At 43.0% G+C, this 22120-nt stretch overlaps 1 protein-coding gene across 1 annotated transcript in view; it reads right to left on the bottom strand.

The window, feature by feature from the left end:
• Positions 1-22120, bottom strand: part of lrrc7 (leucine rich repeat containing 7) — a 256525-nt gene that overhangs the window by 213425 nt on the left and 20980 nt on the right. The window contains exons 4-5 of the mRNA XM_080196575.1: positions 20971-21060; positions 6778-6834 (exon numbers count right to left, since the gene is read on the bottom strand). Coding sequence (XP_080052701.1) covers positions 6778-6834; positions 20971-21060 — 147 coding nt within the window. The remainder of the gene's footprint in view (positions 1-6777; positions 6835-20970; positions 21061-22120) is intronic.

Genomic DNA, 22120 nt, shown 5'->3' on the forward strand with positions numbered 1-22120 from the left:
AGATTGTTGACAAAGGCTGAGGAAAAGTATGCTTAGGTGGAAAAAAAAAGGCTTGGGCATCATCTTTAGTTCAAGAAGTTTTATCACTGGCATCGTAAGTCAGAGAAACACAACAATGTGGATGCTCTATTAAGGCTACTTTGCCTGGAGAATACTGGTCGAGTTTCCTCAATTTCTCCCAATAGGACAATCCCACCATTGCAGGGATTGGTCTGCTGGACCTCTGTCGCAAATATGAAAATAAGATTATTCCTTGACAGGAATTTTCTTACTCTAGGGTTTAGTATAGAGCCCAAATCCCAACAACTGCATCCTCTCTAAGGTCCATATATTTTCCTGAGGTGCAATGCTCAGAATAAAAAGCAGTACTTTAAATCCAGTTTAACCGGAGCTTTAGAGAACTGTAACATAACTTCTAGATGTTTGCATTCCAGCCCTTGAGATAAAGGTTAACATTCCATTAGCTTTTTAAATTATTTTTGTAAGTTTCTATCAGCTTTTGTTGATATCTGTACAATGAGCCCTGTATCTCTCTACTCTACTGTCCCTAGCTTCTTGCCATTTAGACTCTGATCTACCTCCTCAAACACAAAATGGAAGATCTTACACCTTGCCATGTTCAACATCATCTATATCATAATTTTGCCCACTCATTTCATCTGTCAAAGGCCTTTGAAATTTTCTGCTCACATCTGCAAACTTAACGTCATCAATAAATTTGGATATGTATAGCTTTCTGCTTAATCTAAGTTTGGGTAAATTGGCAAGCTTTGGAAGAAAGGTCAGTCCTTAACAGAATAATTTTGGATAAGAATATATTCCTTGTTGGAAAATGCTACCTTGTTCAAAAGGAACTATACTGAAGCCTAGTTTATTAACCACTCTTGAATATTACATATGCGATAAAATTAGAAACAATTTCACCCAAATATTTACCCAACATCGAATACAGGTTTGTAACTCAACCAGTTGCTATGGATACTGTTTCTATAGTACAATAAGACAAACAATATCATGGATGTGTAGGATCCTCTCATCCTGCCCTCAAATCGCTGGATATACGGTAACCTAGGTTACACACTACAATGGGGGGGGGGATCATCAGCAGAAAGGCAGCAAGGTCTGGATAAAAAAATTCACATGTTCTACGTTTTTTACATATCTGAAAACAATGTTCAGATTGTAATTATATTTCTGTTTATCTTCCTTTTGAAAAAGAATTTTGTGCCCTTTTAAGACCACATTCCCAACCATGGAGAAATGCATGTGAACCTAAACTATCAACATTAACATAATGTCATTGAATCAAGCATTAGGCCTACAGTGGGATTACCACCAGGCAGCAAACCTGTTGTGATGCTCCAGGCTGCCGTGCCAGCTCCAATGAGGTTCCCACCCTGAACAGGAAGAAATCCAAACAATATTCAAAAAGCCCAATATGCATTTAAATTTATGGCTGGAATCCCAATTCAACACTCTCACATGATGCAGGAAGTCCAGCAGGTAGGCTTTGGTGCAGCTCCTGACAAAGCTGGACCTGACATCCTGCATTCTGAAGGGAGGGGCAATGAGGTAGGTGCTGTGCCCATGTGTGCCCTTCTGTCACAGACAGGCTGCAGAAGGAGGGTCGCCCAAGGGACCAGCGGGTTTGGTTGGGTTTGGGCTGGAGGAAGGGAGTGATCTTGGGACTCGTCCCCAGTAGGGGTCTAGTGGTTTTTTCTTGTCCTTGTTGCCCTGGAGAAAGTGGTGTTCACTTTCAGGATGGTGATTTGGGACATCATTCTGGGAAAGATATTCATTATTGTCTCTATCCCTTAAAACTTCTGAAGTGCCCTGGTCACTTTGATATATGCCCCATGGACATCTGGAAGCCTTTAAAATCACTGCAGCACTCTATTCCACATTAGGGATTGGCCCTGGTTAATGTCGTAAGCTCTGGGTGTTAAATGACCTCTCAAAATGCTTCTATAGAACGGGCTTGTCAGTTTTCAGGGAGATCCCCTTGCTTTTTCTCATAAGGCACAGGTACTCTGAAACCCCTTGAAGTGCTTTGATGGACAGCAGGAACTGTGTTTCACCAGCGAGTTCCCTTTTAAAATTGAAAGAGTAGCATCTGGTATCTGGTTCCTTTGAAATGCTTTGATTGACAAGTTTGATCACTTACCTATTAGCCAGGAACTATGTTTGTGTTCTTTCCCTGAGAGCTTCTATTGTTTCTAACTACAATATTTATAAACATTCTGCCTTTGATTGACAGGTTGGATCATTTACAAGGTTTCACTTCCTCTTTTTTAACCACAATGCCAAAATGTTGTTTTGGTGAGAAAACCTGTGTGATTCGCATTGGCATGTTCAGTGCGAATCAGATCATATTTTTCCCACATTTTGTCATTCTTTGGGAAAGGGGTGAGTTTTGCACTGATTTTGAGAGAGGTGGGGCCTAAACACACCAGCAAGCTAGGCTTTGCAGAGATCAGATGCCATTTTTAAAGAGTTCTCACAGTCTTCAGATACAGGAGATAGCGCCAGCATTGCGCAGTACCCATTTAATGGGCAGGACCCAAGGGTGGAGTCCACAGTGGAAAGCCTGGGGCAGGAAATGGGTGGCAGGGTCCAAGGCCAAGACACTGAGACCCATGGCTGAGGGCACAGGGAGCACGCACAAAGAAGCTGCGGACTTCTAGAGCATGGTCCAGTCACAGCAGGCCATCGCTGAGGGGCTCCAGAGCTTGGCCAATCTCAGAGGGCACTTGTTGAGGGAATCCAGAGCTTCGCCCAGTTGTAGAGGGCTATTGCTGAGGGCTCACACCCCATGGGGGAGACATAGTTGGGCCTCCAGGACTGGTGATGCTGAGGCTTCTGGAGTTCACACCAGCTGCCCCTCCATCCCATGGAGTATCTCAGGGGGAAACAAGCACCCTAATTTAGGAGGAAGGGGTGGAGCTCATGACGGGGCCTTTCACCTGGGAGATTCCAGCTGTGGCCAGGCCTTGCAAATCACCCCTTCTTGACACCGATGCATCTCCTAAGCAGTGGGATGAACAAAGTGCTTCAGCTAAATCCATGACACCTGAAAGTTGGCTGGAGCACTTCAGGTCCCGGACCGCAAAGGATGCCTACCAAATGCATCACAGGCCATGGAGCGCAGCTGATCCCCTCCACATCTGGCGTGAATTCTGGGACGGTCACCTTGACATAGCGGTAGGCCTGTAACATTAAGAAGTTGTAGGGTCACCAATAGGTGGCGAAGGAGAGCGAGGTGGTGAGTACCACTGAGCACCAACCTCCAGGGTGTCGGGGAGGTTTGGGAAGCTGAGCATCTCAGCCACTGCCATGGTGCGTAGTAGGAGCATGCCTAGATGCAGGGGTTTCGGGGGACTCATGCCAGTCTGGGGATCCTTAGGTCTGGGGTTGTTACCGGCTTGGGGTTCATGTTATGTTTATTCCCCCAGCAGCTGAACAACCCCCGAGGGTTTGCGTGTGAGGTCAAGTCCCAATCCCAGTAATGTTGCACTGGTTACCCTGCCATCTGTCTGCTGGACAGGGTCTGTGATTTATTGCTGACACACCATCCAGGCTCCACTAACAGTAAAAAGCAACAAGCCTAGCAGCTGTTGCCCCAAACAAGAATCAAGAGAGCTCTGCAGGTGTTAACACTTATATTGACTCTGCAGTGTTCCCTACAATGGTTTCTCCACCGTCTGTCTGAACCTCAAGCCATTTTTGGAAACCAGAGCACCAGACATCCAGATGGGGCGCTCTTGTCTATGCATCTATGGTTCCCCATGGGGACCCCCTCACAGGTCACCCTTATGCTCTCCCTGTCTGCTGTGGCAATGGTCAGCAGCCCATTGTGGTGGCGCATGGCATCGGGCATGGTTCTGGGTTCGGACATGAGTTGCTGGGAAGGAGTGAGAGGCCCAGGGTGGATAACCTTTTAGACTGTCTCTCCCCTCCAACAATCCTACCCCCATGCCCCCACCACCCCCCCCCCCCACACCTCCAAAGAGCAAATATGGATTTTGTTTGAGACAGTAGAGCTGGCAGTTATATTTGTGGCTGCTGAGGTGGAAGAGCTGGTCCTGACCACATGCAGTGGCAAATCAGTGTCTCTGCTGCTGCTCTATTGCAATCAGTAGAATTGCCAATTTAACTGGCTCCATGCTTTTCCAGAATGATGCACTAAAAAGGGAAGAACACCAGAGTGAATTCTGAGGATTCTGACAGAGCCTTGACCCTCATCCCTCAAGCCTTTTGAACTTCTACCCAAGCGCTTCCCACTTACTGAGTGCCTCCCCGTTATTCCTTACACCATCCCCTCTGCAACTACAACCACATCCCCACATTGATCCCTCTTACCTCCACCAGATTGAAGTGCATGGACCCCACAGTGGCATCTAACCCCTGAATTCGTCCCACCTCCCAAAAAAAGTGGAATTATATAAAAGAGCAGTTGAATGGATGCATGAGACCAGCATCCTGATAAGGTACTTCAAAGATGGCCCCTGTCATGATACTTGAGTGGTGATCGACATCACCATCACACCTTGCATAGGGATTCACATCAGTGTAATCAATGTCATGTCAAAGCTTGTATGAGCTTTGTGTCTCAATGCTTAGGCCTAGTGTTCCAAAGAATTAGGGGCTTGGCTCCAATCAGTGGCATTGACCTTTATCTCTGGAGATTTAATCAGCAGGATTGATAGGGAAGGGTGAAGTTGTCATTATGGCAACTGGCTTCATCTTCTGGCTGAAAAGGCATAGCAATACTTGAGCAGACTGCAATTAGTAGGTCAAGCACTTCTTAAAGAGTATCCTCATTCTCCCAGGTCACAAGGGCTGTAGAGTTGAACTGCTAGCCATCAGCTACAGCCATGCACAACAAGATTTATTCCTGACAGCCAAACTTCCCTGAGAAGGGATTTGAAATGCTATGCAGCTAAACCCCTTTGGGGTCATACTGTTGCCTGAGTGTGGGATTCAAAACTTACTGCAGTCTCCCTCCCACAAGCGTCAGGAGGCAGGGAAGCACCCCATTTCTGAGACACACACTCTGCTCTTGCTGCCTGGCCTCTCACAGAACCTCACCCAGGGATTGCATAGTCATCCCCAGTATTGCCCCTCTATATTAATCTCTTCTTGCCCACTTTCAAGCTCCCAGTAAAGAAGGGCACTTAACTCAGCAACAATTTGGACACAAGCCCAACAAGAAGAACATAGGAAATGCTTTCTGCATGCCAGTCAACAGACTTCTTTAAATGATGAGAAGCTTTGATATGAAGGGAAGGTAAGGCCCTGAGATTGCGAAGCTGAACTCCATTCCCTGACCCGGGCTGAACTTATCTGGGTCCCCCGCATCCTCTCTGGTGACCCCTGAGCAGGTTAAACCCTGGGAGGATGATGGCTGCCTGATTGTTCAATTCTGATACCCTCAAGAGTTCAATCCTCCAGTTTCACATTCATATAAAACTTTTGTAAGCGGCCCCATCATGACATCATGCTGGTGCCTGTTGAACATTATTCAGTGAGGGAGGAAGTTCCGGAGTGAGTGCTGGCTACATGAGGTTCCTGGGCTCCTGTGGCAAGTTTCGTGGTTACTCCACCAGCAAAGGGGATGGAAAACTGAAATTGTGATTTCTCCAGAGAGAATCGTGTTTTCTGGTTCCTGCCAAATTTTTTGCCCGCATCGCCATTGTCTCTGACAGCTTATGTGGGATCAAAATCACCTCCCGTACACTTCATGCATAACAGTTATGCCATAGAAATTTTGGCATATGTCAGTATTTGAAGAAATAAAATTGAAGTGGATATAATCATTGAATTATATAGATCAAGAAGTCAAAGGTTATTGGTATACTCAGATTGGTTCAATGGTGCAACTGATAGTCAATATCCTTAAAATGTCAATCAAAGACATCCTGATGCTTGTGTGAATATATGTATGTGAAAGAGTAAGTGTATGAGCCTGAGTTTGTACTTGTGTGTGAATGCAAATGTGAGTAAATGTGTATGTTTGAGAGAAAGTGTGTGTTTATCTGCCTGTGTGTTTATCTGTTGGTATCCACTGGCTATGGTTCAACTGATAGCCAAGTTCCGCACACATGAGGACGGTCTCAACAGGGATCTTGGGTTCATGTCGCACTATCTGTAACCCCCGTGACTTGCCTGGGTTTGCAAAACCTCACTTACTGTACTGTCTGGAGACAATACACATCTCTTTAACCGGTGATCAGTGCTCCTTCCACTCACATTGTCAGCCACTTCAGGTCTTGAACAGCAGGTTAGGTGTAAGGATTCGCATTCTAATCAGTAATCTCTAAACTGTCTGTGCTTTATATGCTCTGTCTGAGGCCAGAACTCTCCATTCACCTGACGAAGGGGCTAACCCCAAAAGCTTGTGAGTCTATTATCAAATAAATCGGTTGGACTAAAACCTGGTGTTGTCAGACTTTTTACTATGGTTCAACAAGAAGAATAGACATTTAGGTAAGATATCAGAGAGCAACAGCCAGGATTAGTGGAATCACAGCCTAATGATGGAAAAGAAGTGGTACACTTGGAAAAATGTTTGAATCTGACTGCTTATTTCTAGCACTATCCAAAACTTTTCAGTACCTGATTCATGTTGTTACTTTCTCAGTTCCTTAAGGCTTGCAGTTCTCAATTGGGGGTATTCTGTGAATTTCAGAGATTACTTTTTTATGTTATAATTTGATTATTTCAATATTCCAGTTTCAGCTATCATCACAGACATTCACATTGTAAGTTTTAACTTACTTTGGTAGTGTTTTCAGATGATTCTCTCTCAGCTCCAGAATGCGTAGCTTGGTAAGTCTAAAAAACACAAACAATTGTCAAAGTAGTTTTAGTAATTCTAGAACATCCTCGTGTTACAATTATTTTCTTGTGGCTGATATAATGTGGTGCAGATGCCAGGTTATATGTACTTGCAATTAACTGAGCTAAGCTAGAATTAAATACAATAATGGGTGATTACATCAGACATATTGCCGAAGAAACTCAAATGACCAGGTGTGCTCATTACACGTGATATTAAGAGCTTAGTAGAGCTGATTAGTATCAAAGATAACTTTGCAACAGTTACCATGATATAATGGAATTTGAAGTAATGCTTTTGATGGAGTATTGTAGAAATATTCAACTTCATGCGCGGTGAACCAAGGAAACTATATTGGACACCACTATTAGGGAAAAGTATCCATCAAAAGGGGGGTTATGTTTAAAAGTGCACATAGGACTTTAATACTACAGTTCAACAGTTCTTCATTGGCTGAGGTTACACATGGCATTTTGTCAATGCAAGTCCTTTATTTTACAGAAGTCAGATACCACTAGGGAGGGGTGCAAGAGGAGTAACTCTCTTATGGACCATAATAGAAATAATTCAGGAAAGAAAAAATTATGGGTAGCACAGTGGACTGAGACAAATAGGAGAAGCCAAAGAAACTGGTAAGGAGCAGAAAAGTAGAAAATAAGGTTAGATCAGCCCAGAGACTACTAAAAGAAATGCTCAAAAGTAACAAATGAGAAGACTGAGTATGATGATTGACAAGATTGTTACTTTACCATGACTAATTAATATCCTTTTCTTATACCTTTCAGACCATCACCTGGTGTTTGCTGCATGTTTGAGGGTGACTATGAACTGATGCATTTCATCATGTAAGAATTTGAGTAAATGGCAGTGATGAATGGATATATAGAAAGTGCATAGAAAGTTTAAGAAAAAGCCTATTTGCTACAAATATATTTGTATGCTAGCCATTTATTTTAATTGTCTCTGGGCTTCACTTGATGAGCAAGAATTGCTGAAGATGCATGAGGTTGATTCCTCAGATGACATCACTTCTTCTGAGGATTAACTGTCATACCATGCGCAGAACAAGTATATTCACTTTGGTGGGTCATGTTAGGGAATTAGTTGAGTTTTCACATATTGATTCACAATTTACAAGCGAGGATGTGTGGACATTGGTAGCAGAGATCACAGTGAATAGTCCTTTGGCGGGGTCCAAACATCTCTAAGCTCATGTCAGATGGACATTACTGCTGAACACTGGGATTAATAATGATAATGCTAGAAGTACATCAGCAGGTTTTGAAGGTATCAAAAGGTATCTCACATCTCCTACAATAGTTGAGAGGCTGGAAGAGAACACCCCAATTCCTGCCTAAAGATTGTTGCAGAGGTAATTCTCTGAAGTTCTCTTCTATGAAGAAAGTAGCTGCCTCCAAGGAGCTTCAAGCCAGGCTCTCAAATGAGTCCATCCTAGCCATCACCATCAACAGGCAAACTCTGCATGCCAAAATGTCTGTTGCTTTAACAAGGATAGCAGATATCTTATCTGTAGCTTTACAACACATCATTGGTCCGCACCATGCTCCTTTGCAGCAGAGTGGTAGGAATAACCTTATGCTAACGCAGGAGAGATATAATGGGAAAAAGGGATAGGAAGTAGGGACTCCACTCAAAGTGTTCCCAACTCTCACCGATTGCCTGGTGAGGTGCCTCTCATTTCCAGTCTGCCCTACTTAGGTGTAATGGAGGAGCCTTTGGCAGGGTCATCAGGGGCCCAAAACACATACATAAAAAAAATCTTGATTGATGTGATGATTCTCAAATTGCCACATACCCAACCAGAGAGGCAAATTAAAGTGTGCACTCTTTTTGCCATTGTGAAAGTTGCCAATAGACAACATCCTCACAACACCCATCTATGAACTGACATATATATTTATGGGGAGAGATGCCTCAGGTGATGGACTGGAAGGAGTCAATGGCAAAGAACTTGAGGGTGGTAATGAGTTTTACAGCCACGGGCAATGTACGGCCACCAAGATCAGCAGCGACAAACTCTGATTGAAGGAGGCTGCAAATGTCAGTAACCATTTGCCACATCAATCTAAGCCTCTGGAAGTACTGCCCTACAGATGGTCAAGGAAACTGAGCCTCTGCCTTTAAATCCCCTTACCCTCCTGAAGCCTTGGCCATTCCAAAATTCTGCTCTTTCCTGTTTTCCAGTCTGTTCTCTTCATTGCTATTCTACTGATCTCTCTTGTGTGCCTACAGATTACACCACAGCATGATGTTGCTGTCATAGATAGTAATTGTCAAAAGCATCCATGATATCCACAATCCTGGTGTCTATTTGTAAGCTTCCAAAATTCTCAAACTTCTATGCTGCCAAGAACTCTGAAATGTTTACCAGCGAGCACTCACAAAACAGCTATAAGCAGTTAACCTTTATTGATATCAGGCAGAGAAATGCTCTTTCATTTCATCTCCATTTCACTGGTGAATTTTGGACCTCCTGGGAAACTCATGCTGCTGGCAAATGTCTGTTTAACTTAATTGAAAATTGCCTCATTACCATGTGCTGATGATGATAACGGCTGTGTTAATTACAATGCGCCTGGCCTAATAATGGTGCTAATTCCATGAGCAGGTTACTCGTATTCAGCCAAATGTGCCTTTGTTAAATCTGGAAGTTGGAACTACATTGAGGCCATACTTTAATTTTCACTTTCCACCCAGCCACAACCCTACCCAACTGTTCTTGAAGGTGAAGTTTCTCCCATTGCATCAGGTTTATGTTACTTTTTTGGAGTGCTGAATGATGTCGGCCAACATTAGTGTGTTACAGAGGTAGATGGGGCTTCCCTGGCTATTCTATTCTCCCTGCTCTTGTGTCCCTAGGAAGCTCAGACTGATGATGGAGATGGACTTTTTGCAGATGTTGGTAATAAGACAAAGAGAGACAAATTGGTAAGTCACTTTGTTGATGTAAAGGGATCTGATGGATTTTCAGCAGCAGTTCAAGAGGATACCTCCATCACATGAGGTATCTCTCCCCGTAAATATATATGTCAGTTCACAGATGGGTGTTGTGAGGATGTTGACTTATGGCAACTTTCACAATGGCAAAAAGAGTGCACACTTTAATTTGCCTCTCTGGTTGGGTATATGGCAATTTGAGAATCACCACATCAATCAAGCTTTTTTTATGTATGTGTTTTGGGGCCCCTGATGACCCTGCTAAAGGCTCCTCCATTACACCTACATAGGATAGACTGGAAATTAAGCAATTAATGATTAGCAATAAATGCTGGCCTACTCAGCGATGCCCACATCCCATAAATGAACAAACAACAAAAAAAACCCGCAAGATCAAATTTACTGCTTCACCCCTATTTCCAAATCCAAACTTTTGGTGCAAAGCCCTGTCAGAGGGCTAGCTTATGCAGGGGTTACACTGGGTTAATGGTTCAACCAGCAACATTTGGATGCACTTTGGCCTGCAAAAGCAGACTGCATATCTTATGTAAATCACATACCTGGTGTCTGGGAACTGCTGGGGAATTGACATATCCCTATATTTTTGTCAAAATTCAGGTTCCTTTTAATCCTGTTGGGAAGGTAGTTGGTCCAGGCTCAGCCTTGAATGATATGTTACAGGACAGATTAATATACTGGGTGAATAATGAGATGATTCAATGGAGATTACTTGCAGAGGTCGATATAAATTTTAAATGAACAATGGAGTTAGTGCAGACAATGGAAAGCATTCAAAAATGTGCATGGGATTGTGCAAAATGGCACCATTCACCAGTTGTGTGGGGCACTTGAAGTCAACATTGGTGCCAAAACTGAAAAAGTTGCCACGAAGTGAAAAACAAAGTGAGCCACAAATAAGGCAAGAACATTGAGAAGAGGCAATCAATCAGCAAAATTTGAAGTGGAATTTTACTGATGCGAAGGTAGCCAATCCCTTGAATCCTGAAAGTATAAGGTGGCTAAGGCCATGATCTTACGACCTCGTCACTTAAGGCATAGATGCAGAGCCAACTCAAGTCTACCAAACAATTAAATAATGGTATATATGTAGAAGAGTCTTGTACCAACAATTTAAATATTCACTCACTGTTTAATTTAAAAATGGGCCAGATAGCCCTCTGTAACTGTAATGCTCTGGATAAATGGAAAGCCAATTTAGATGGAAGTTGATATAGGGGCATCCTCTACTGCAATAGGTCAGCATACATATTGGCACTCGAGAGAGGGAGTTCAGCCATTGAATTTGAAGAGTAATGTATATAACAACTTATACTGGAGAAGCGACAAAAATAGTGGGCATTGTAATGGTATCTGTAAGATACGGGTAACAATCTGCCGAACTCCTGGTGATCATACTGACAGGTGAAGGACCAAGCCTTTTTCGCCATGATTGACTTTAGAAAATTAAGATAAATCGGACAAAGATTTTCAAAGTGTGGGGAAAATTTACAAGAGCATCTTCAAGGATGAATTAGGCAAAATAAAAGGCCTGCCAGTGAAGATCTATGTGGATTCAAAAACAACACCTTGATTCTTTAAGACGAGACCAGTACCAGATGCTTTATGAGAAAAAGTAGGTACTAAAAGCAATTGGAAGAACTGGGTATTATCCAGTTAGTTCAATTCTTGGAATGGGCCGCATCCATAGATTCTGTACTGAAACTGGACAACACCATCGACATTTGTGGTGATTGCCAAGTTGGATAAATATCCAATCCCAAAGATTGAAGACCTGTATGCAAGGCTGGTTGGAAGTCAATCTTATACAAAGTGGGATATGAGTCATGCATATCATCAACACAAATTAGACAACATTTCTTGAGGTTATGAAACAATAAACACGCACAAAGGGTTGTTCCAATACATTCGCCTGCTTTTTGTGATGTCTTCAGCATGTACAATTTTCCAGAGGATAATGGAGTGTCTGTTGCAGGGACTGCCATGAGTTGTGGTATACCTTGATGATGTTTTCATAATTAGATCATCAGAAGCTGAGCATCTAGAAAACTTAGAGGACAAACTGAGGAGATTTCAAGAGGCTGGAATTCAACTCAAGCAGAGAAATATACCTTTCAAGCCACTGAGGTAAGCTACCTGGAGTACTGTGTAGATGCACAATGATTACATCTCATGGAAGAAAAGAAGGCAGTAAAGGAGGCACCAGTCCCCAAAAACACATCTGAACTCAAGTCATTTTTGGGAATGGTATATTACTATGGGCGATTTTACAAATCTTGTCAATGTTATTGACCCCCTTGCATATTCTGCTAAAGAAACACCAGTGTTGGTCTTAGAGACTCCACAGGTAGAGTAAAACAATTGTTGCATTGTTCGAACTTGTTAATACATTTTGACCCTTCTAAGGAATTGGTCCCTCTCCATATGGTCAGAGGATGAAAAAGCTACTCAAATTGGAAAAGAAACATTATCAATAGTTTTTAGTGTCAAGAAATTCCACCAATACCTGGCAGACAGTTTCGGACCACAAACCATTCTTGGGTCTTTTTAAAGAAGACAAAACTATTCCACCAATCACATCAGCAAAAACTCAACAGTGGGTATTAATTCTGCTAGCCTACAAATATATACATATTCAAGCACTGACCTAGAACACACTCAGACAATGTGGATGTTCTTAGTCACCTACCTTTAAAACAAAGTGTTACAGCTCTTCCATTACCAGGGTGTCATCGTGTTGAATTTAACTGGACATTGCCAGTCTCGGCAAAGCAAATCAGATACTGGACCAGTCGAGATCTACTTCTCTCCAAAGTGACACACAAAATGCTTACAGGTTTGGCCAATGAGCCAGTTTCTGAAGAAATTAAACCATTTTTCACCCGCAAGAATGAATTAATTTGTCAGGATGGCATCATACTCTGGGGAGCAAGAGTAGCCATCTTTGCACGAAACAGAGAGCTGCTTCTAATGAAATTAGACAGTGCTAATTTGGGCATCTCAAAAATTAAGATGCTTGCCAGAATTTGTGTGTTGTGGCCTGGCACTGATGTTGACATTGTGAATATAGTCAAGAACTATGAACAGTGCCAATTGCATTCAAGGTTGCCTACTGCAGCTCCACTGCACAACTCAGAATGGCTTGGCCAGCCATGAATATGAGTCCATATTGATTATGTTGGTCAATTCATGGGCACAATATTTCTGCTCATTGTTGATGCATACCCTTTTGAGGTGAAGTCTCCTGCTTCACACACCATCATTGAAAGATTACACTAATGTTTTTCACGCACAAAATACCTGAAGTCATAGGAGGCGATCTTACCAAAAGAATTTTAAGTGCAAACAAGTGTGAAAACAGGAGAAATTCAGGCTTTTTTTTGGGTGACTTAAAACTTTCACTCTGACAAAAAAATCTTGACAAACTAGTAGGGAGAGTGAGTGGGGTCTAAATTGTCCAAAAGTCAGCTGACAGCAATGGAAAGCCCAGCACCACCACCACCCTCCCCTTCTCCTCACTGATCGCTACTGCGGAATGACAGCAGTATCCCCTCCCGCACTAATCACTACTGCAGAGTGACAGCTGTCATCCCCTCTTCCCCCACCAATGGCTACTGCAGAGTGGCAGCAGTATTCCCCCTCCCCCACCGATCGCTACTGCAGAGTGTTCCCCCCTACAGCTGAACAGCCCCTGGTCTGACCTTACCCCTTAGTTGCTCCACCTCAATAGGCACTGCCAGTATGCCAGACTGGCAATACCAGGGTCCCCAGTGGGCAGTGTCATAGTGTCAGGCTGGCACTATCCAAGGGGCATGCCCCCACCCCAAACCTCCTCAGCAGGGGCCCCAATGGCCTCCAGTTCTACCAGCAAGGCTATTATGTCCAGTCCCCACTCATTGGAGACCATACATGATTGGTGCTGCAGAGAATCTTCCCCCATGAGGCCACAGAGGCAAGTGAGCCTGAACAACTCCATCCCAGGCTTGCTAATTCTATTTAAATGATAATTTAAATATGTTGAAATAATGTAATTAGTCTTGCGCATCGTGCCGGATATCTGGTGCCAGTAAGATCGCAAGAGGTGAGAAATCTGGAACTAACCTGATTTCTCGGGTCTCTCGTTATTTGACTGGCCCATTGCCCCCATAGTGTTTGACACTGGAACAGTATTCACACACACTTAAGTTTCAAAATGTCACACTCAATGGTGTAAAGCACATTAGAACTGCACCTTACCTTCCAGCATCTAACGGATTAGCCAAGAGAACTGTCCAAGCTTTTAAAACTGGCCTAAAGAAGCTGTCCAGAGGCACCTAGAGACCAAAATCTCATTTCATACTTGGCTACCTAACCACTCCATATGCAACAATGAGAGTCCCGCTGACTACCTGTTATCCTTTCCTGGGAAGTCATAGAATTCTGGCCTGTGTTGCCAACTGTGCAAGATGAAGGACACAGTGAGAGGGAACGATTTCCTCAGAGAAACTATCAAGTTGGGAAGCCTTTGATTAATTACACTAAACAGTTCCAGCCATGGGCAATAAGAACTTGCTGTACAAAGCAATCCTTATTTCAGAGTGCTGATAGGTATTTGAAAAATGTTTGGAAGACATTTCACCTGTCCAGCACTTTGTCCACCTTTAGTTGTACTTCCCTATTGCCAGTCTTCTGAATGGCAACGAAACTGCTTATGCAGCTACACTGTTTCCTTCTGCTGAGAGTCTAGGACAGTAAAAAGTCTGACAACACCAGGTTTTAGTCCAACCGATTTATTTGATAATAGACTCACAAGCTTTCGGGGTTAGTCCCTTCGTCAGGTGAATGGAGAGTTCTGGCCTCGGACAGAGCATATAAAGCACAGACAGTTTAGAGATTACTGATTAGAATGCGAATCCTTACACCTAACTTGCTGTTCAAGACCTGAAGTGGCTGACAATGTGAGTGGAAGGAGCACTGATCACAGGTTAAAGAGATGTGTATTGTCTCCAGACAGTACAGTAAGTGAGGTTTTGCAAACCCAGGCAAGTCACGGGGGTTACAGATAGTGCGACATGAACCCAAGATCCCTGTTGAGACCGTCCTCATGTGTGCGGAACTTGGCTATCAGTCTCTGTTCAGCGACTCTGCGCTGTCGTGTGTCGTGAAGGCCGCCTTGGAGAATGCTTACCCGAAGGTCAGAGGCTGAATGCCCGTGACCACTGAAGTGTTTGCCAACAGGAAGGGAACAGTCTTGCCTGGTGACTGTCGAGCGATGTTCATTCATCCGTTGTCGTAGCGTCTGCATGGTCTCCCCAATGTACCATACTTCGGGACATCCTTTCTTGCAACGTATCAGGTAGACAATGTTGGCCGAGTTGCAAGAGTATTTACCATGTACCTGGTGGACGGTATTCTCACGTGTGATGATGGTATCCATGTCGATGATCCGGCATGTCTTGCAGAGGTTGCTGTGGCATGGTTGTGTGGTATTGTGGTCACTGTTCTCCTGAAGACTGGGTAGTTTGCTGCGAACAATGGTCTGTTTGAGGTTGTGTGGTTGTCTGAAAGCAAGAAGTGGGGGTGTGGGGATAGCCCTGGCGAGATGTTCGTCTTCATCAATGATATGTTGAAGACTCCGGAGAAGATGTCGTAGCTTCTCCGCTCCGGGGAAGTACTGGACGATGAAGGGTACTTTGTCCACTGTGTCCCGTGTTTGCCTTCTGAGATCGGTGAGGTGCGGCAAGACTGTTCCCTTCCTGTTGGCGAACACTTCAGTGGTCACGGGCATTCAGCCTCTGACTTTCGGGTAAGCATTCTCCAAGGCGGCCTTCACGACACACGACAGCGCAGAGTCGCTGAACAGAGACTGATAGCCAAGTTCCGCACACATGAGGACGGTCTCAACAGGGATCTTGGGTTCATGTCGCACTATCTGTAACCCCCGTGACTTGCCTGGGTTTGCAAAACCTCACTTACTGTACTGTCTGGAGACAATACACATCTCTTTAACCGGTGATCAGTGCTCCTTCCACTCACATTGTCAGCCACTTCAGGTCTTGAACAGCAGGTTAGGTGTAAGGATTCGCATTCTAATCAGTAATCTCTAAACTGTCTGTGCTTTACATGCTCTGTCTGAGGCCAGAACTCTCCATTCACCTGACGAAGGGACTAACCCCGAAAGCTTGTGAGTCTATTATCAAATAAATCAGTTGGACTAAAACCTGGTGTTGTCAGACTTTTTACTGTGTTTACGCCAGTCCAACGCCGGCATACCCACATCGAGAGTCTAGGACGCAGACATGCCTCTGCCAAATGCAACACTCTCAGCAGCAGTACCAGGACGAGTTACACCTTCTTGAACCACACAGGCAAAAATACAAAGAGATGGCAGTTTGTCCGGTTAGAAGTTTATTTATTAGTGTCACAAGTAGGCTTACGTTAAAACTGCAACTAAGTTACTGTGAAAATCTCCTAGCTGCCACATTCCAGCACCTGTTCAGGTACACTGAGGGAAAATTTAGCGTGGCCAATTCACAACCAGCACGTTTTTCGGACTGTGGGAGGAAACTGGAGCACCCAGAGGAAACCCATGCAGACACAGCGAGAACGTGCAGAACCCAGGTCCTTGGTGCTCTGGAGGCCGCAGTGCTGATCACTGTGCCACATGCTTCCTAGGCAAAGCTTCCAAAATAATGTCTACAGAGAGAGGATCAGCTCTCCCAACATATCTGAACATCAGTGTCTCAGGAGGCTCAGGCCCATGGTAGTCACTGCTGACGTCTGCGGTCTCCTTGAACAAGACTTCATACCCAATGGAGCTGGTAGAGAAACATTGTTACTGCAGGCTGGCAAACCCAGGAGAAGTGGATGAGATGTCAGGCTAAGAGGTAAATAAGCCTCAAAAATTCAAATGCTACTAAAACATGCCATGGTCCCTTTAAACAGAAATCCTTACTTTGACAAAATGGTCATGCCATCTTCTTTGCACTCTTTAATTGGTTAAAGATATCAGAAGCAGATTTTAATTGCTTGGGTCTGCTAAAGAGCAACCAGAAGGCCCACTAATCTGGAGGTCATGTTTAATTTTCAGGTCATTGGGACCTAAAAGTGGTCCCACCATTTCACCAGAGACTATAGCAGGAAAACTTTGTCCATCTGTTTCTCTCTCCACTGATATTGCCAGACCAGTTGAACTGTGTTATTTCCAAGCATTTTCCTATAGTATTTCTTTGTTAATGCAACAATGCATGGCACCATGAAACAATGTGCACTTTATGAGTTTAGATAATTTTAATTGCAAAAAAGCCATTATAAAAATATATTTTGCTCCTTTGTTTTGCAATTACTTGATGAAGATATGTGAAATGAATAAAATCCAACCAGAGTAAAAATGAATTGACAGAACTGTGAAGTAAATGTATTCTTCTTGGGATTTATTATCACAAATTACCAAAAAGAATGAAGTATAAATGAAACAAATTAATTAATTTCATCTGGGCTGGTGTGGGGTCATGTCTTTTCCAGTTGTATACAAGCTGTCAAATATTAGGTAGTAGTATTTTTGGGAACTCCAGCTGAATCCAATTATCTGGTAGCTTTCACCTAAAAAATATGACTCATGCAGACTCGTGGTTCATCAAGGTTCATCATTTGGCAGAAGATCCATTGCTTGACTAATCCCTGCATGTGGATGTAAATTAAAATGTGCATAGTATTCTGATGTTTTCTATGGGTGGAGCATGTCTTCGGAATATTCAAACATGAGGTCACAGCAGTAGGCATTTTTCTCCCCTGATGAGCCATTGGGCGGTTGCAAGTGGACTGGTGGTCTTTATCCTAACGATGAATTGTCTCTTTCGACTTGTTTAGGAATGAATCTATTGTCAATCAATATAGTTTTTAGAGCGAACATCAATTTTAAAATCTGAGGACTGATTTTACTGTCCATTACCTACAATCAAATAGGCATCAGGAAACAAAATTTGTGCAATAAACAATTTAACTGCCCAAATTTCCCATCTTGGATTTTTCTGAAGAGGCCCGAGATAGAAATTCCTACCTCACGTGAGTTTTATAATCATATGTAATAGAACAGAATCATAGAATGGGAGGTGTTACAAGATTGTTAGGTTTCTCCCTAAGAGGTCAACAAGTTTGTATAGTTGGACATAAGCTGCTTCTTGTTAACACACCATTACTTAACCATCTCCAAGGTCAAGCTCTAAATAGATGCTATATATATGCCAATTTCTCTCAGTCCTTCTCTACACATACAGGTAGGAATGGCAACACAGATACAAAATCCCATGAGAGTCAAAAAACGAGAATCTCACTTTCTGGGAGGGCGGAAGTAGTTGTGCTAAACCTGGTAGCTACATTTAAATGAAGTCAATTCCATGTAAATAGGCTTTGCACCCAGAAAGGCATGAAGCTGTCCTCACTGGCAGAATAAGGCCTCGCACACTATCTTGTTGGATCGTCACACTGATCGACCAGTAGGCCAAGCCAGTAAGATCATGCCCCTTAAATCTGTGTTCTCTAGTTCTTGGTCCTTCTGCTGCTGAAAATATTTTCTCCTTATCTATTCTGTCAAAATGCTTCATGATTTTGGACACCTCTATTAAATCTCCCCTTATTTGTCTCTATTCTAAGAAACATACCCCATTTAAAAAAAAATCTCTTCGAGTTGCAGAATTTCCACATTCCATATAGTATTCAACTAAGTGTCATCTGCATCCTCTGTAAGATCTTTATGTTGAGTATTACAACCATGACTAAAACTGATTGATAAAGTTCTGGCATAACTTCCTTCCATTTGTAATCTGGCAATCTTTAATCAAAAAACAGTATAGGAACATTCACAATTTATTTAAAAGATCTGTGGAATCTGTAATGAGTTTAAAGAATGTTTGAAAAGGATCAGTTGTAATTTTGTTGGATGATAATTAAAACTGTCCCATGTGGCCTGGTGATTTTTGATTTGGAAGCAATATCTACAGGCATAAAGTTAAGAAAGAATTTTCCATGTAGTTGGCAGACAGGAAGAAGGCCTAAAGCAAAAGATTTGGAGGGTGAAGGTGACCAGCATAAACAAACAGAAAGCAGATAGAGACAGAAAGAGGAATATAGAGAATTCTGGTCAGCAGAAAAAGCAAATCATTCTCAGAAAAATGTTGATCCACAAAAATGAGGTGAGAGCTCTTGGACACAAGGTGTGAGCTGACTAAATAGTCTAAAACCTATAAAGTTACATGAATAGCTCAGACATGCTAAAGCATTGGATGTTGTTCAAGAAGTGGCCAAACCATGAGCTGGCGTGTTATTGGTTGATCAGTTACTTTTACAGATGCACCTTAGAAAGCATTCTTTCTGGTTGTATCACAGCTTGGTATGGCTCCTGCTCTGCCCAAGACTGCAAAGAACTACAAAAGGTTGTGAATGTAGCCCAATCCATCATGCAAACCATCCACTGACTCTGTTTACATTTCCCGCTGCCTCGGCAAAGCAGCCAACATAATTAAGGACCCCATGCACTCCGGATGTTCTCTCTTCTGCCTTCTTCCATGGGCGAAAAGATACAAAAGTCAGGTTATGTACCAACTGTCTCAAGAACACCTTCCCTGCTGCTGTCAAACTTTTGAATGGACTTGCCTTGCATCAAATTGATCTTTCTCTACATTGTAACTGTGACTGTAACACTACGCTCTGCACTCTCTCTTTCCTTCTCTATGAACGGTATGCTCTGTCTCTATAACATGCAAGGAACAATACTTTTCACTTTTTGCTAATACGTATGACAATAATAAATCAAATCAAATTAAATGAAAGTTAAAATGAAACTATGGAAAGCTGCAATATCAGGACTATGATCTGAGGAAGAGAGGGTTTGTAGAAGTGTGTTTTGCTGATGATAACTGTACCTGTGAAATCCAAAGGTGAAAGCTATTGTTGGACAGAGCTCCTGACATATCCTGTCTAAATTAAGAACAGCATTTGGTGGAACTGTGTAGTCTGCAGTGCCACATTGTGTGGAAAATGATGCGGATAATTGTATCAAAGATGTACCTTTGTTATATTGATTTTTAAATAACATGCACTTTCTTATTTGAAGTGTCAATTACCTGTTAATTAAGGTGTAATTTGCATTGGTCCTGACTCATGTTAAAATGAAATCTATATGAAAGGAATCTTGTAGGCAGTTTCTTAATTTGGAGAGTCATAGAATGTCACTGAAACCCTACAGTGCAGAAAGTGGCCATCTGGCCCATCGAGATGTACCGACCACAATCCCTCCCAGGCCCTACCCTCATATCCCCACATATTTATCCACTAATCCCTCTAACCTACGCATCTCAGGATACTAAGGGGCAATTTTAGCACAGCCAATCAACCTAACCCGCACATCTTTGGGCTGTGGGAGGAAACCGAAGCAGCTGGAGGAAACCCACACAGACATGAGGAGAATGTGCAAACTCCACACAGACAGTGACCCAAGCTGGGAATCAAACCCAGGTCTCTAGAGCTGTGAAGCAGCAGTGCTAACCACTGTGCTACTGTGCCATCCCTTTCAGTAAATTTGGATGCTTTGGTTTATGTTTTCCCCAGGGACATCCTACAGTATCTTGTGCTTCTGTTATAAAGTTAAGGTTACCATATGCTTTTCTAAACAGTCTTATATAACAGTAAATATCTCCTGCCATTATCAACTAATGCTGGCAATGGGTATACCTCTTTTAATTTAGCTATTCATAATGCATTATTAGTACAAGTCAAAGATGCTGGATATTTTGACACTAGTCCTGCTAATTTTAATGCATTATACTGGCTCCTTACTATCATCAATGACCTCACACACAGAGGGTTCTAGGCTGTAACAGAAACTGTATCATAGCCACCAGGGGTGAAAACTGCAAGAAAATGGGTCACAGCCCAAAATACAACTAAGAAATGGCATTGTGTTCAAATTATATTCTAAAATTGTTTTAAGTTGAATGTAAATTCAGGACCATTATTTTTACTGATATCTACTCGAAGCCGAAGTTTACAAGACACTGGTTTTCAGCAAAACTACATAAAATATGCACTGAAGAGCAATTCAAATATTTGTATTTTAAATAAAACTAATCTTGGCACCAAATATTTATTCCTGTACTTAACAAAAGAACATAATTCATTACCTTCCAAAATTAGCTGGAAGAAATTCCAAAAATGCATCATTTAAGTAGAGCTGCATTAGGTTCAACAGCTGGGTGAATCCATCTGGAAGTCTGAAATGGTTAGAAGAAATTAATTCTCCTGTAGTTACTGTTGAAAATAATTTAAAAATTAACCTCAGAAAAACAAATTGTTAATCCTTTCATCCTCATATCATGTAATAAGAAGGCAGTGACTTCTGGAGTTCAAAGTTTCCTATTTTCCGATTCTATAAGATCAGAGAGTGTAAAAGAAATGAAAATAACATCACTGCTCAGAAATTGGCGTTCCATCTTTAAAGGGAGCCCCGATCAGAAGTTGAGTAAGTTCCCCCAAGCCCACCATGGAGATCAAGGGCCTACTCCTCACCCTTCATAGGGATCGTCACTTCTCTACCCCCTACACCACCCCCTCCCCCCACCTCCCCGATCACAGGCGCCTACTCACCCCACCCCTGATCATTAGCTCCTTCTCACTCCTCCCCCGACCATCTGCACCTGCACTCACCCCTCCCCACCTCAATCTGCTATCCCCTGCTCCTCTGTCTGCTCCAGGTTACCACCACATCTAAATGAATTCTCCTCTCCATGGTGCTAACATGGCAGCGCCAACCTGTGCAAAGGGACAGTGCCAGGCCACTCCCTCAGGGCTATTCGTAACTTTACGATCCTGGGAAGACCCCCACAACAAGTTCATGACTGTCGTAAATGGCATTGACGTGATGCCACACTGGCGATTGTTGAATATCCGGGGGGTCGGGGGTCCAGAGAGTGGCTGTTTGGAAACTCCATCTATAGGCCATGGCTTACAGACAACACCTAACTTGGAACTGATTGAGAATCAGGGTCAGAGGAGATGCTGCATGTCAAGGGAAAGATCATTCATCTGTGCCACCTGTTACAGGAGTTGGTGCCACATGGACTTGGCAGCATCAGTTGCCTGTCACCTTGAAGGTGACAGCACCCTGAACATGTATGCATATGAGGCCTTTCAGGGATCATCCACTGATGACCTTTGTGGCATTTTGCATGTCTCCACAAATAAGTGCAACAGGGAGATCATGGATACCCTGTTCATGAGGCCTCATGCCTTCACAAACTTTGGCCAGGACTGGGCTTGCCGGGATGCACCAAC

The sequence above is a fragment of the Carcharhinus amblyrhynchos genome, chromosome 9 (assembly GCF_965287045.1).
Source record: "Carcharhinus amblyrhynchos chromosome 9, sCarAmb.v2.hapA, whole genome shotgun sequence".
In the NCBI taxonomy this organism is placed as follows: Eukaryota; Metazoa; Chordata; class Chondrichthyes; order Carcharhiniformes; family Carcharhinidae; genus Carcharhinus; species Carcharhinus amblyrhynchos.